The 16,867-nt window shown below is 42.1% G+C and overlaps 1 protein-coding gene across 1 annotated transcript in view; it reads left to right on the top strand.

The window, feature by feature from the left end:
• Window positions 1-831: 831 nt before the first annotated feature.
• LOC306697801 (uncharacterized protein) overlaps window positions 832-16,867 on the top strand; it is a 30,287-nt gene continuing 14,251 nt past the window's right edge. The window contains exon 1 of the mRNA XM_079161849.1: window positions 832-1,137. Coding sequence (XP_079017975.1) covers window positions 1,046-1,137 — 92 coding nt within the window. The 5' untranslated portion in view covers window positions 832-1,045. The remainder of the gene's footprint in view (window positions 1,138-16,867) is intronic.

Below are 16,867 nucleotides of genomic sequence, written 5' to 3'. Positions count from 1 at the left end.
AGTTAGTCTATAGGGTTCACAGCTAGTGTGAGTGTGTGCATGTGAGCCTGTGCACGGCAGTGTTTATGCATGATCGTGTGGTCAGTTTGTGTTTGTGTGTTGTCACTCTTGGGTAGCCATTGAACAGACCCCCCAGCCGTTCTTAAACACCGAAGCAGCCTCTTTTTTATGTGCAACCTGCTTCAGACCCAGTTCCCATGAAATTGGCCCTTCTTTGGCTCATTCAGAGATGGACTGCACTGTAAATGGCTTCTCTGGAGTCTGCCAAAGGCCAGTGGGGGCCGATTCAAAGACAAAAAGAGACAAAGAGAGACTGACAGATCCAAAGCTGCCGCACTGCCCCCTGTAGCCCCTCTAAACCACATCAACATTTACTATTCTGGATATTTTGCTCAAACAATGGCTAAGCCGTCACAAAAACAACAACAATGAAATAATAACATTCATTTGAAAAGAAATGAATATTCTATTGGATAGTTCTATATGCCGTTACCTCAGCGATCATTCTGGTAGTACTGTGTGAATAATGGTGATGAGGCGCAATAACTCCAGGGCTCTGCTTTGCTTTAACAAAGTGAATGTTTCACACAGTGTACGCCAATTAAAGGGCAGGCAAGTTGCCTTATAGAAGAGTTACCAAGTGAACATCACGATAAGGACGATGCACGAGACAGTGTAGTGATCTGTACGTGTAGCTGCGCTTTTCCTCCAAGTGACCAAGCTAGTGAAGTCATTACGCTTTCCACTCTCTCAACGGGAGGTGGGGCTTTATAGTGAAAACCTATTCTACCCCGCTGCACAAAGACCAGTGTGCAGTCGCAAGTCTCTTTCACGCTGTGAGTGCGCAGCGCCTGCACGGATCGCCTACAATTTGGAACTTAAGTCCACACTGCATGAACCTGCATTCCTCTACTGCTGTGTCCTCGGCCGCGAACGACCCTCACTGTTCCGCTGTGGCTGTTTTGCAGCAGATACTCCGACCCCGAAAACCGTCGGGAAAAGTGAAGAGAGAAGCTGCGGGAGTGGTCTGGAAACTTTTGCCATCATGAGCTCGCAGACGGTCAACCTTGATACCTACAGCCTGTCGTTGCTCACGGCCAAAGAGGACATCCTCAACCCCCGTTCCTCCACCAACTGGTAACATAGAGCTCTCGAGCAAACTTGCATCTGCCTGCATATAACACAATCATATTCGTGATATATAAGATTACATGCCAATTTCTTTATTCTGCGACATTATGATACGAAATGACGAAAACGAGTATAATCTGTATTTTATGAAACTTTCATGTTCTCATCTTGTTTTACTTTGTGAGCTGTTTGCTGTTGCATACGGCTTGATTTTAATGAATCCAATGAGGGATACGGAGGTGGCCAGCACATAGTGCAACCAGAACTGTCTTTACAAGTAAGCCTATAGGCTGCAGTAGTGGCAAACGCACGCAAATTGGTTTAGTGACACAGGCGTGTATTGACTCTCCCCATCCACTCGGAGAGGTAATGTGAGGTGTGGATTACCGTCCCATTACGCACGCCAGGCGGCTGGTGTGGCTCAAAGTGCAGCACCCGCTGCCCTCACCCGGGCCTTGCGCTCCATGGCTTTGCTATTCTCCCCCAGGAGCTGTGAGGCTTCATTCTTTGTGCCGAGGATCATGTTCCTGATGAAGTGCCGATCTCTGGCAGGGGTTGTCTTTCAGGGAGAGGCTCTTTAATTTGACATACAGCTCAGTGCGCATGCATGAGTAGCATCCACATGATTAACCAATAATAATTCTGATAACAACTTTGAGGACTTACTTAAATGTGTAAGTAAAGGTTATTTAGGATCAAAATATTCAAGACCAACATTACTACTATTCAAGTACAAGTAAACACATGTAAGTGTATTACCAGAAGTGCTATCTCACAGTTTTGAATTATAAGGTACATTTTGACTCTTAAACACATGAAACGTTTAAATAATTCAGTCATTGTGCTCTGGTGTATGTGGAACAGTCATGCTGTACCCGACACTTGGCTAACTTCTTTTGTTACAGGGTTTGGCTGGTCTGTAACTATGGTGACCTATCCATCTTTTCCAAACATTCTCCTTGTCTCATATTCTTTCTCCATTTTCCTCTCATATACTGTGTGTGTGTGTGTGTGTGTGTGTGTGTGTGGTATTGTCATCTCCAGCTACGGACATGTTGTCACTGGCTATACTCAGCTAACACAGGGAGAATTAGATATGACCCTGCTCTTTCCACATAACCACTCACTTTGATTAAGTTATAGTTTAGAGAAGTATAGGCCAAGGCCCAAGCCCACACACACACGTGTGCTCATGTGGAAGTAGAGGACTGATTCTGTCCATTGCTGTTTCATCTTCCTCTGCCTCACATCTCTCACTGCCACAGGGTTTCGCTGCCCACATTCTTCCTACCTTCTTCCTGGCTTTTCATGATGCCTTACAGACTTGAGAAAATGGGATTCAGAACACTATGAGTAAACCTTGACAAGCTGAGATCTGACATCTTCATGAATCGAGTGGAAATAAGTTCCCCATCCAGGCAGAACATGCTTAGTTTCCATTCTTTCTTGCATTTGGAAAATCTGTAAAAGTTTCCATGTTCAGCATCACTACGGAGGTTTTGTCCCATAGCGACACCTCACAGTGATTACTTCACTGCGTACTACTTACTTTCTCATTGGAGAGCATTTTACCGAAAATTTCAGTGAACAATTCAACGTATCCTCATAATGCTGGATGAGACCACTGTGGACAATCACACAAACACAACAAGCACATGTTTGGTTGAGCTTATATAATAAAGAGAAAAGAAGAGAGAGAGAGAATAATCCCCCAGCATTCACTGAGCAAACTTTAGAGGACTAAATAACTGCTGTGACTGAATAGAGAGGTGGGAGGGGTAAACGGTCATGATTCCCTCAGTCGAACCACCCAAACAGACACCCACCTTGCATGTGTGTGTGTCTCTGTGCGTGTCGAAGGGCTTCTATTTGCATGCACGTGAGTTTGCTTGTGAATATATTTGTCTCTGGATGTGCATATGCATCCTGCAGAGACTATTACAGTGAGTCTTGGATGTTGAGAAGTTTGCACTGAGACGGGTAGGAGGCTTGTTTTGTTGAATGCTCCCGCCCCCCACTATGTGGCCTTGAGGTCCCTGTGTGTATTATCTAATGACCTTGTGTCCTGAATGGGAAACAGACCCTTTGTGGGTAAGACTCTGAAGAAAAGAGGGGCAATTTCAATGCATCCTTCATTCAGACCTCTCTGCTCAACATACAGCCTTGGAGGTCTCTCCGCAGTCTCCCAGACCATTGTGGACTACAAAATGTCCCACTTGTAGACTGGAAAGCTGTACTGTCTGCATGTGTTTTATGTTAGTGTGTGCCTTGAAAGACAGAAAAAAAGAGAAACAGTGATAATGCATGTTCCCAAAGACATGGTCTAATTCTCTGAACAGGAAATACTTCTCATTGCTAGAAGCAGCAATCATGATTTATGTCTAGTTTACATCAATATAAATCAAACAGGAACTTTTGGTAAGGTCAATTTGGTCATCGACAAATGGAAATATTTCTATGCAACTATGTTGACAGCTTTCATATGGGTGTAACACTTGTGAAATATATGGCGACTACAACTCATTTGTCATTTAGTGTAGCATGTTGTTCCCAAGCTGAGCGTCTGCACAATTGATAGAGGGCGCAGCTTGAGGCCATTTTCATTTCCACTGTAAGTCTTTCCCGTGAACTTAGCAAACCGACGAACATTCCTGGTAGGAAAGGCCACATATTTTGTTATGACTATTGCCATTTGTCAACACTAATAAGTTGTTCTCTTATCAGAATCCTAGCTGTGAACGTGAGGGACACAATGTCTGTTGAGTTATTAGTGTTTGAAGCTAAGCAGTTGTTCAGGGAGTTAATGTAACACCACACTTTCCGTTCTATGTCTGATAACGTTACTTTTTATTAAAAAACAAGGAGTCATGCTACTCTGGTACACACTGTATCATTGTAATGTTGTTAAAAGATCGCTAACACTATCCACTAGATATAGCTAATCGCTAGCTGACATTAATTGCTAGCACTCGCTAACTAACGGTTTATTCTACAGTCTATGTAGCTAACGCTAACTGCTACGTTAATTGCTAGCTTAGGTTAGTGGAACAGCTAATAGCTGGTGAAGCATTAAAGTTGCATTGGTCTTATTCTGTTTACATTAAAGCCGTTTAGTTCTATTCGGTTTAACGAATGGTTTGTAATACAACTACTGTTACATTGTGATCACACACATTTTGGTCATTAAAATAAAATCATATTAGTCATTAGTAATAAAAACCATTAACATTTGTTAATGTTTGAGGGGAAATATATTAGAATTATGTAAAGTTATGTAAATCCCTTTTCCGTTCTTGTTGCTATATATATATATATATATACAGTATATATATATATTGTAGTTTATCTCATTGTTATAGAAGTATATCCTTAATAATTGGTTGTACATTTGAGGATATTCTAAATGAAGAAAAGAAGTTAATGAGGTCTCGTGTTAGAAACAAATAACAGAGTAACTTATTACTCTGCACCATATGTATAGTTTTTCTTTTTTTAAACGAATAGAAAGAACTCCGTGATGGTGAGCCCAGCCCTGACTGTGGACGGTCGTGTGGCCTATCGTAGAATCTGCCCACAGAAGACATCTGACTAGCTCGATTCGTGAGACACCAGATAAGAACACGTACATACTTTTAGCTCTATCAGGATAGAAATAGTCATCATAGTAGTACACCCACAAGAACAAGGAACTCTTTGGATCTCAAACTCCTAAATGTAAAGGAGCATTCATTGAAGGTTTCCATTAAAGAGGACTTATTCTTTTTTTTTTCTCCATTTTATTTGATACTTTAAAGAGCTCTATTTTATATTTCAAATTTCTGTATATTAAAAGTGCAGTAATTTGTTGTGTTTTGTTATTGCTGTAAAGCAATACAACTTTCAGCTGTTCAATACCAACTCCTCTTGAGAATTATTGCATACCGTTCCCCAAACCTATGTAGATGTTGGTGTCTCTATTGCTAGCATTGGTTAGGACTAGAGGCACTGCATGAGCTTTTTGTTTTTAATGTTGTATGAAATGATGTGTACACATTGTTCGAGCACAGACTCAAAAATGTTTTATACAATTCAATAAAATACCTCAGTGAGTGGTTTGTGTTCTGCACATTTATTTTACACATTTCAGCTCGGTAAATAAGACCAAAGCAGCATGCACTATCAGAGTGTCTTCCTGTGGACTATCAAATAGAGTGCAGCACCTGCTTCGCCAAGCATGAGAAAGAGGTGGGAGAAGTCAGTTTCGAGAAATGTTTACAGCATTGTTTCAGCGGTGCAAACTGATCAGATTCCTTTAGAGTTGTGGAGCAGTTTGACCTCTATTCGTCAGACTTGGGTGTGGGCTGTATCCAGACATTTGTGGGCCCTGGTGACTTTGAACACACCTTCTTATTCATAAACCTCTGTCTTGCTGTCTACACTTTGATGCTGTGTTAAGTGTTTCACCATGTCACCATGTCCTCTAGCAGGGATTATTACAGTTAGCAGTAGTGACGCATAAAGTAAATATCTGATTGCATTGTAGTAACGATGATTCAGGTTAGACAGAGTGTTCACAGATGAATCCACCCTTTCTTCATTCTGGGATGTATGAATGAAGTGTATTGTAGCCGTATTTACATAAAGGAAACAACATGCTAAGATTGTGACATTACAGATTGTATTTTTATATTGTTATGGAACTGTAATGTTATTTCTTCTGAGATTGCTGAAACCCGTTTTAGCATGATGTTTTTTACTGTCCGGATTTAGCTTTAAAGACAGTTCCACACCAATTAAAAAAGTCCAAGAATTTCCCAAGAAGTTAAGAACTACTTAATGTTGAGTGATGTAAAGCCTTTACTTGTGACAATTTTTTGGCAGAACGGTAGCTGCAAAGTTATAACCCCTAACCCTGAGTCACCAAATGGGCATGGAATTCCAGGATTAAGTTTCAGTTTTAGCATTGTTTTGAAATATATATTCACCTCTGGCACCACTTATTTTTGAAAGACATCCACTTTAAATCAGTAACGGGAATAGTATCCAGGGCGTTGCTCTTTCGTAGCTGTCCTCCAGTATAACACAACATGTTATTCAACCCACTTTATTTATTTACCATTTATCTTTTCTTTGATTTTGACTGTCTCTGGGAAACTTCAATAATCACTCTTACCCATTTTCATTTAATAAGCAACAACATCTCCTTGACAGGCCTCTGATATCCTGTGAAGCGACTCTCCCGTTGATAAATGGAGGAGCCTTTATTTCAGCATCGGCCCGGGGTGTTTGCGCTGCTGCTACTTGCCAGAATTTCCACAGGCTCATGCATGATTAACCGAGACCTAAAGAGTTCTAAAGTTACGCGCTACTTGGAAGACACCTGTGGTTGTGGGGAAAGGATGGGAGGGCGGTAAAACGCAGGGCTGGCATTGTGTGTAGATGCACATGCATTAAGTGCTTCTGCTTGTGTTTAGATGTACAGTGTGTCCTGACTCAGCAGCAAGTCAGTTGTCTTTTTCGTAAACAACCATTATCATCGCACTTTTATCAAGAAGTTACTCACTGCCTGAACTTCCTTGCTCTTGTTCTGCTTTTTATTTAGTTCCTTAATTATCCACAAACACCCACCTGCCAGAAAGAGACTGAATGACATATTAATACTAGCTGTTGACACATAAACAGTTGTATGATCCTTATCCAGCCTTGTCAAGGTTGTCATACCTTTCTGTGTTGAAACAAATCCCTCTGATCACCTCACTGTGAAATGCCGCAGACAAAAAACAAGCAGTCTGGTTGGTTTCCTCTTGCTGTTCAGGATACGGCTTCAAAGGCAGCACATCGTGTTGTTATCAAGCTAAATGATGAAAGGACATGTTTGATCGATTTTTGATATAAATAGCGTTAAACGTCATGGGAAGTCACAGGGCAGTTAAACTGGACCAATGCCCAGTCCACTATCTCTCTTTGTCGCCCTGTCTTTCTCTCTATCTTTGCTTCTTGTGTAATACTTTGCAGTAGATGTTTGTGAGGCATAGATCTCCTTTGGTTTCCAAAGAGGCTTGCATACCTATCACTTATCACGCTATTTTTTGCTGCTAAAACCCAGCATAAACACCAGCTTTGGTGTATTTCAGTTGAAATAATTCATGGGCCCTAAAATCAGATACTGGGGCTTCCTTTCACACCATGGTGTTCACAGACTCTGTTAGGGGCAGCAGTGATAATCACAAAGGATTCTGGATTACGACACATTTTACTCTCAGGTCACACCACCGTCGCAAAATCTAGCAGGACGGGAACTTTGCTTGACCAGAGGGGCTTTAGTTGGCTGGACAATGGGGCACTCAAGCACTAACTTGGGCTCACCAGAGTGGTGCTTGGGCCATTCAAGTGCTTCTAGTGTGAGATTAGGGCAGAAATAATGCATGTAAGTGTCCCATTGGGGCACAGACATATCCTGGTTAAATAAAAGGTTTTTTAAAAGCTATTGCATACCACCAACATAGTGCCCGTTTCATAGATAGAGGGTTTGCACCTGAAAGCAGGACTGTAAAGAGTACCCTCAGCTTACCTAGCTGCTTGTGTGAGCGTGTCTGTGGGTGGCATGTTGGAAGATGATGACAACAATGATGGCTATAATGGCTGTTATATGTATCTTTTTAGAGAATGTTACTAACAGTAATCACCAAACAACTGCTTACTACTCCTTTAAACATTGTTTAGGGTCATTTGGGGTCTATGAAGCTGCAGGGTAATGGTAGGTCTCAGTCATGATGAGACCTGACTGCAGAAGGTTATACTGTATGTGTGTGTGTCTCTGTATGTTTGGGCTCCTTAGCGTGCAAACTGTCGGGTGCATAACCACAAATTGATACTGTGTTGATTGAAGTGTGACTTGTAATTGCCCCACAGAAGATGCAAAAGGTTGGTAATTAATGTTTCATGAGTTGGTGGCACGCCGGTGCTTTTATTCTTCTCGGTGTCAAATTTCTATAGGTAACAAAACAACTTCAAGATAAACACAAAAGAGCCGCTACCCTGAAAACGATGTAATATCTAGCAGGTGTGGCATATTTATTTTTATTACGTTAAAGGATTTATTTTAAGATTTCTGTGAACAATAACCAATAAGTATTTTGTCAAGTCGTCCTAACACGTGACCTTTCTGTCAAATCCTCCTTTTGTTCATTCAAGTGCCTCAGAGCAGTTGACCTTAATCCAGATACCCTCTGCACATTGTTTCCACTGGAAATCTGTCCTTTATATGCCCACAGCAGTGAGCTCAACAAATATGGTATTGTCTCCCTTTTGCAGTTCAAGATCAAGGCTGAAATTTTGTCTGTGTGTTTGTGAAACCAGATGAATTGTTCACGCAAATGCTATGAAAAATAGAAGCTGGTTTGAGGTGAATTGCGTGTTTAATTTAACTAATGGACTCATGAGTCTGAAATAAAAGTTGAATATAATGGGCCTTGAGTGCAACATACAGAGTGGTGTTTCCAAGGGTGTGTCAGAAAACATCTGTATTTTAGTGTGTCTTCAAACGTTGGCAAGAGAATGAATATGGTGTGTGTGTGTGTGTGTGTGTTTTCAAAGCCCAGCTGAGGTACTTTTAGGGGATGTCTGAGCAACAAAATGATATAGTAGGAATAGATTCCTGTGCTGATATTTACTTGTGTCTGAACTGCAGAGTTCGCTAAATATATCATTTTGGAAACTCAGGTACAATGCAACTCATATTCTAGCATTGCACATATGAGAGTGACCTGTCTTTATATTGTTTCCACGCTTGAATTGCCCAAGCAGGAGGTAGAGAGACACAATGTTCTCCTGTGTAGCTCCCACATCCTCCAGAGTATAGCTCCCACACAGCTGTCTAATTGCTAAAGAATATACTCGGGAAAGATGGTCTTAGAATCGGGCCAAATGAGGGTAACTCTACTTCCTGTAAAAGGTAGGAAGTGTTCTTAAGTCGCTCCTCTCTGGCATCTTTAGCCTGCATTGATGTTGTGAAAGGCGTAACCGAAAGAGCTCGTCATGTTCTGTGTTGCTGTGTCTTGTCTTTTTGTGAGCGTGCCAAGCACAACACACTTGTAGTGTCTGTGTCTGATAGTCACAAATCTTTTGACAGCCAATAACATAATTGTTATTTTGCTCTTGATTACAATTATGTGATCATCTCGCAGTGACACTTTCACACATATTTCATGCAAGTGTTCATCGACACACGCGAAAATATAAACACACAAGAACGACACTGAGCCACCTCAATAGTGACGCATCCCTCTCTCATTCCCATAGCTTTACTGGCGCTGTGAGGTATCATCACCCTTTGCTTAAAACAATTTCTCCCACTTCACCATGGTGACAAAGGAGGGCCGTGGTTGTAATCATGACATTCTTGTGGTCAACTATTAGTGTCTTACAAAGTCTCACTGCAGGGCCTTGACTGGGAACTCCACTTTACTTTTTCTTGTCTTGTTTGTTCACTTGCTGGTGGTGGATGGGTTGCGGGTGGGTTATGAGAGTCTGGAGGCTCTGTTGTCCTGACGACCCTGGTGGGAAAACTAGTTTGTTTGTGAAGAGAGACTGAATGAAGCGGGGGACATGAGTGGAGAGGGATTGAAGAGGCTGGGAAAAGGGGTGCAAATGAACGGGCAGGGACACTTGGTAAGAAATACAGAGGAATAACGAGATGACAAAAGGACAACGCGTGAGAGGAAAGAGAAATCATTTCAGTGAGTTAAGACAAGTTCAGCGGGATGGCCTCTGTCAGGAGGTTGCTGAAAAGCAGAATGTCTGAAGCTGGAAAAGTCACAGAGCGAAGCCGAAGGGAAATATGAGAGGGCAGGTGAAGAGGAATGAGAGGGAGATCAAAGCACTGAGAGAGGCAGCGGAGAAGACAGGCCAAATGAGGTCTAAGTGGGTATGTGATACTTGAGAGGGTTTAGTTTGTTTTACGGAAGGAAATGGTTCACGATAAGATGCCATCATGTTTTTAATGAACTCATAATGGCTGTGATATGAGGCGTTTCCTGTTTGTGTATGTGTGTAAGCAGTACGGGACAGCATGCGCAGGAAATGCCAGAGTGATCCCAGTGGAACACAATTTTAGAGGTTTTATATCGTCACTCATTCCTCTCCTCACCCCATCTCCCTTTATCCTCCTTTACTCCTTCCCATGTCAGGTGTAGGAAAGGGAATTATTTTTGCCACCCACTCTCCTGTAGCTCTCTGAACAAACGATTTACCACCCTGTAAGAGTCATAACAATTTACCCCATAGAGACCCCTGTAATACGCCCATCTAGACACTTTCCCCCAATAACCACATACTCTTCTGCCCCCTTGGAAACGTCCAATACTATCTGGCTGTTTCCCATTGTGCGCCATTGTTAAATGCGCCCCTCTTAGTCTACCCATTTATACCTATCTACATCCCCTGTTGCTTTTCATCGTTTTCCCCAGTGTGAACCCATATCTTTGAGTGGCTTTTCTCTAACCTGAATAAGTCGGTATACTCCCTCTCCATGTGCACCATCACTCTTCAGCACACACCCTCATGACATTGAACTTCATGTACCCATTTTCTGTTCAACCTAAACATTGATTTCACTACTGCTGTCTTCTTACTTTACCTGCATGTTTGAGTAAAACAGTATATCTCTTTTACTGCACAGTATTTGCGCATGCAGGGACACACTGAAGAGTGTCAGTTCTACATCGTCTTAATTCAAAAAAACCTTTATTATACATTTTGTAATAATAAATAAAATAGTTTTTGTATCATCTTAAGTGCAAATGTTGCATTCTCGAATGCTAACGCTTAGGTTGATATTGAAAAAGTTGGAAATTATGTTGAAAATACGAACTGTTTGATCTACTACTATACATATTTAGTGTTGTGTTGCGGTAGAGCTGAGTTCAGGTTGAACTGAGTTGTACCATTGAGTGTAAACACACCAGCATCCTCTCTGTTATCAGCACTTGCATAGAGTATGTAACACACAACAGGGGAAGTCTAGACTGTTTCCTCTTGCTGATGTCAAATAGGTCCTACTGCTTTGAGAAGGAAAGATATGATTTCTGTGAATCTCTTTAACAACCAGTGAGACTGAGCTAACTCCAAGCTTCAGCCTTTCCAATGTGTCATAAATAGCGGGGCACTTCAGGTGCGGGAATATGTAGGCTATTGCTTTCACATTCTGTGTCAGTCACACACACACACACACACACACACACACACACACACACCTACACTGTGGATGGCGGGGATTATGTTACATAGAGATAAATGTGGTTGCAAAGTAATTAGTACATGTGCTGCACAATGACTGGTTATTGTTATCTGTGGAATTAACTCATAGCTGTAACACAAGACCAACTGTTGTTCATGCATTCTACCACTACACGCACTGCCTCGCAGTTCATCACCTGATGTCAGTGTTCAATCCTGTTCTTCTGTGTCATGCCCCAGTCTAAGTATCACAGATGTGTTTTTTCTGTATCTGCTGTTTGTTTGTTCCTGGCCATTTTTGAATTAACATCTACCATACAGCAGCATGCTTTTGTCTCTCTTTGTCCATCCCCCACTCTTTTCCATCTGCCTCAGCACAGAGAAGGCTGTTTTCTCTCTCTGGTCCTTGGCACTGATTTAATTACTTATTTGTTTAGTTTGTCACATATCTAAACTTCTCTTGGCTCTGTGTTTTGCTGAGGACAGACATTTTCCTCCCTCCCCTCCTCCTGACAGCAGCATTCCATTCAGTCCCTCCCACTGCCCCCTGCTACATCACCCCCACTGATTGATATTGTATGCACTCTGTTGTTTGACTTTTTACCCATGTTTTTATTTATTTTAGCTACATTTTCTGTTCTTTCTTATAATTGTGTTCTCCGTTGCCTCTGTCATTTCTCCCACTATTTACCATACCCTCCAGGCTAAATAGCTGCAGTGGTCTGTAATCGTCTCCAGGGGACTCTGCTGTGTCCTCCACCCAGTCAAATACTATACAGATCAGTCAGTGTTACTCAGTGGGTGGATCTGAGTAAGTACTCTTATGGGTCAGGCAGCCAACTTATTCTTCCAATTGACTTCCATGGAAGTTGTTAAAAGGGAAGTCAAACATGATTTATCAACAGTATTGAAATTAGTCCATCAATGCAAAATGAAAAAAGCAAAGAAATACTTTCATGGTGAAGTTTTCATCTTCAATACATGCATGTAAGAAACTGATCATTTTAGAGTTTACGAGTTTTTGCACGAGTACAGAAAACAAGACGGTAAAGAACACACCGCTTTAGAAAAAGAAAAACAGTTGTAATTTTGGACTAACACAAGGTCACGTTACTCCAACATGTCTCAACATCCTTCAGTTCAACTGTCAACGTTTTCAAAAGTATTTGCAACATTGCATTACCTAGTTTGCTGTGGAGTACATCTCAGTGGGAGAGGGGCATGTTAAGTGTTGTCTGGTCTGTCAGTTGAAATGACAGCAAAGGGATAGTACACCTGACTTCATCAACCACATACTGCTTGAGGATATTTGGCTTATTCATATGTGACTTCACCCCACATCAGTCGGGGGGGGTTCCACAAACATCCCCATAGCTATTGTCTTTGGTTTCTGTCTGCTTTATGCCTTGTGGCTTCATCAGCGCATCAGCATTGTTTTACAATGAACTATACAGTACATTCAAATGTAAATTACATTTCTTTGTTGAATTAATAACCAACATGCATTTAATTCAAGTAGAGAACTATCAGTTCACTAATATCATTTTAAGATGTTCTTTAGGAGACTTAAGTGCCGAGTTTAAATCCCCCCCTGCTCAGCAGCTCGTATTAAGGGGCCCTCTTGCTCGGTCTGTGGGGATTACAGTTGTTACAGCCCACTCTCTGCAGGGCACCTGACTGAATCCTCTGCAGCAAGCCATGCGTTTGAGAACCAGGACTATCCCTTTGCGTGTTCTTTTGCCTTCTCTGTTTTCTTTGCACCTTTCCTCTGTTCTTACTGGTTTTCTAGAGACTCTATCACATATCTTAGGTTTTTTTCCAGCACTCTTTCTCTGAATGGGATATTTAATAAGCACAGAGGTGTTCATATGAGCACCAACCCTCAGCAGCAGTCGACATCATTTTGACATCCATCCTTCACCACTAAATGAGGGGCCAAAGAGAGAAACACTGATGGGTCACTGCAGTGTTAAGAACTGGAGGATTGTGGGATGTGATGTTGGACAGTCGCCAGTTTGTTAACTAGAACAGTAAAAAACTTAAACTTTTTTTATGTAAATGTGTACTCCCTAGCAACATCTTTCACCACATTACAATTCAAATGTGCCTGTGGCTTACCATGCCACCTTATTCAGTCACAGTGATGCATCGCCTTAGAACACACAGGTGCTGTAGACATGTAGTGCCATTCTCTCCTTTTCTTATTCTCCACTTACACTCTCTCATTCCGTCACTTCCTCTCTTTTATTCACATTTCTCCACCTTTACCCATAAACCTCCACATGTCTCTGGAATGCGTGCACCACTGGGGTCTCCGCATGGACACTATATGAGTAACATGCCGGACAGGGGGAGGGGGGTGGGGGGGGGGAGTCTGGTCTGGCTGGACTTTTTTTGCCCATGTTTGGCGAGAGGAAATGAGCACTGTGGGGACGTCTCCAAGCGCCCCACTCCAAGACAGCCAGAGAGGTAGACAGGGAAACTAAAAATAGCACTGAGCCCAGGTCAGCTTTGAGTCAAGAGCAAGAAGTTGGGGGGCTGATGGGGGAGGGGAGAAAAGAAAATGCAAAGTGAAATGAACAGAAGGAAGCTTGTGGAAAGGTAGATGTAGTGGAAATCTGAAAGAAGTTAGATCATGAAGTAAACATTCAGAAGGCTGCGTTGTTAAAATCACAGGTCAAATGGCGTACATGAGAGTTGGTGGGACCACTGGGGATGTGTGTGCAATATGTGGGAGAGCAAGGCAAACAGGGACACAATATGGACCTGATGGAGAGCTTGATCTGGGCAGTGAATTCTGGTGGGAGCTCCCAGCCTCTCATTCATTTTCTCATATCTTTCTCTTCATGTGCAGTTTATTATATATCGCAACAGCATGCATAACCACAAATCTCTCATATCTCCCCCGCTGGCAAAGATGAAAATGAATAAATGACCCATGAGCCCACAAGATCAGAGAGACACAGAGGGTAGTTGAGGGAAAAAAGATGAGGATGAGATATTGCTCTGGTTTGTGAAGAGGTATGTTGTGCTACAGGATTTAAAGTAGGAGGGGAAGAAATATGTGTTGTAGGAGACGGGGGTCAGAATAATGAATTTAGAGTAGTAATGATGGTGAGATATCAACAGGATGTATGGAGAGAGAGGCGATGGTGAAGTGAACAGGGTTTATGAGAAATGGATATTGGTTCTGGCACTCAATATACATTCTCATAGGTTTGTTTGGCTTTTTCTTATTGCATGACAATGGACAAGTAAAATGAAATGTGCTCCTTGAGAGGATCAAAAACTAAATTGGATGAGAGTACAATGGAAGAAAATCCCCCATAAGGTCTCTTTAGAAATGATAATACAAGACAAGAGTGTACATTGTGTTCAAGTGTTTCCTGCATATTACCACACTGTAATAGTTCATATTTGAGCCTGGTGTAGTGGAATGCCTGGATAAATGAAAACAAGGCCTTCTCCAGCACAGCTCACCATCTGGTTCTGTTATGTTCATCTTGAAATGGTAGAGCGTAGCATGTTTGGAGGTATTACAAGGGCTCCAAAGCAAACAATCCCTATTGTTACTGGCTCAGGCTTACAGTATATTTTGTGTGTGTGTGTGTGTGTGTGTGTGTGTGTGTGTCTGTGTTCATGTACTGTATGTGTGCCTTTGTCTCTGTATACTCTGAGATGAACGGCTGTTTATTTGTTTTTTAGCTGCACTTCGTAGCTGGCTGTGGTAATGATGCACAGATTTCATTCCTCATGCCCCTCAATCCCCTAAATGACGGCCTCTTTCTCTACATTTAACATGTCTCTTCTCCACCCTCCATCCCTCCCTCCCTCTCAGAGCTGAGGTCATAGCTGGCTCGGTTTGGTTGTGGGCTGGAGTACCGACATAAGAGAGTCTGTTTTTCTCATCAGTCAGTGTAGCTCTCATGAAACCTACATGTGTGAAGGAATGGGGGTCTATCTGCTCTGTTAGTTCTGAAAGCTTTTGAATACTTCTGCTGCTACATTACAGTAACAAAGTGAATCAAGTTGCCGACAAAAACAGAGAGAGAGAGAGAGAGAGAGAGAGAGAGAGAGAGAGAAGGGCATCCACTTGGCTTACTTCCATGTGGCATACCATGGGTGAGCTACATGAGAGCAACAGTAAAACTGTTTGGGATTCGTTGTCTTGCTCAGGGACACTTCCGCAGGGTATACACTTGCAATGGGAGTCTTAACCTTAACCATCTGTGTAGCGCGTATAGAGGGAGAACCGTCCCTCTGTACTCACGACACACCACACTGCTGGCATATCCAGATTCACAATCATTGGTTTACCACGGTATTTGACATTATCCTCTGTTACAGTAAATGGCACTGGAGTAGAAGCACGATTTTTTAAATACATGTAATATCTGCAACTGTGAACTATTGCAGGCATCATTTCATGTCAGCAACGAAGATTAACTGAACCATAGAAATAATGTAATAGCAGGGTTCGTTTAAATTTCAACCAGATAATCTTTTGATAAAACCATCGGATAAGGGGATAGTCCGAAAAATGAGACTTTCAGAAAAAGTGGAAAGAAGGTTCAGGATATTTACTTGATCCCCTCAATAAATGCTACTGTGCCGGAGGAAAAGAGGGGATTTATGGTTTTTCCAAATGCTATTTGTTATTTTGATTGTAAAATCAGGATTATAGTAAGTAAAGTCTTAGGGGGAAAAAATCCTAAAAAATAGACCTTTGCAAATTCCATCCAAGTGAAAGCTCTGGCAGAACAAAGAGTCTCCCACAGCACAGTGTATCCTCATGTGCAAGCCTGTTCCCTGTGGGTGGAGAATTTGCTCATGCAATTAAGACTCCCTCAGAGGCACGGTGATCTTTGACCTTGACTGCTTGTGAATGGTGACCTTTAGGAATGTCTTGAGGACCAAGGATCAGTAAATGTGAATTGGTGTCTAAGCTCTGGATGCTGCTAAGACAAATGAGGGAGTGGAGTGTGTTGTTTCTATAAATATTGTGGCTCGACTACTCCCTGAAGTGATATGTGAAAAACCCAGGTGACCCAAAGCTCACACAATGCCCGAAAGCCCCGGAGAATGAGTCCTTGCTTTTTTTGCTTGGTCTTGCTTGATGATATGATAGATATTCAGTAAATACCTGTCACTATTGTCAGCGCAATAAACAAAATGAGAGAGCAGTTTCAGCCTGCCTCCTCTCACATGCAGGGCCAGCGTGCAGCTTGCTCGGTAGGCCGCACAATATGGTTATTGTGTCCTCAGAACACTCACACACACACACACACACACACACACACACACACACACACACACATACCGATTGACTTTTGTCGCTCTTTGTTCTTTGGACAGACAGGGACTTGTTGTATCAGGAAAAAATAACAGAGTGATTCAGAGATGTGAACTGAGTTAGCCGGCCATTTGTCAGCCTTTATGCCAGCTGCTGTTGTTTGTACTGTAGATTGATTTTGTATGAAAGGCCAAATCGTCTTTTCTTTTTTCACTCCATCTCTGTGAT

Source organism: Pholis gunnellus (genome assembly GCF_910591455.1).
Source record: "Pholis gunnellus genome assembly, chromosome: 6".
NCBI lineage: Eukaryota > Metazoa > Chordata > Actinopteri > Perciformes > Pholidae > Pholis > Pholis gunnellus.
The sequence above is the reverse complement of the archived record's forward strand: the minus strand, read 5'-3'. Positions and strand labels throughout refer to the sequence as shown.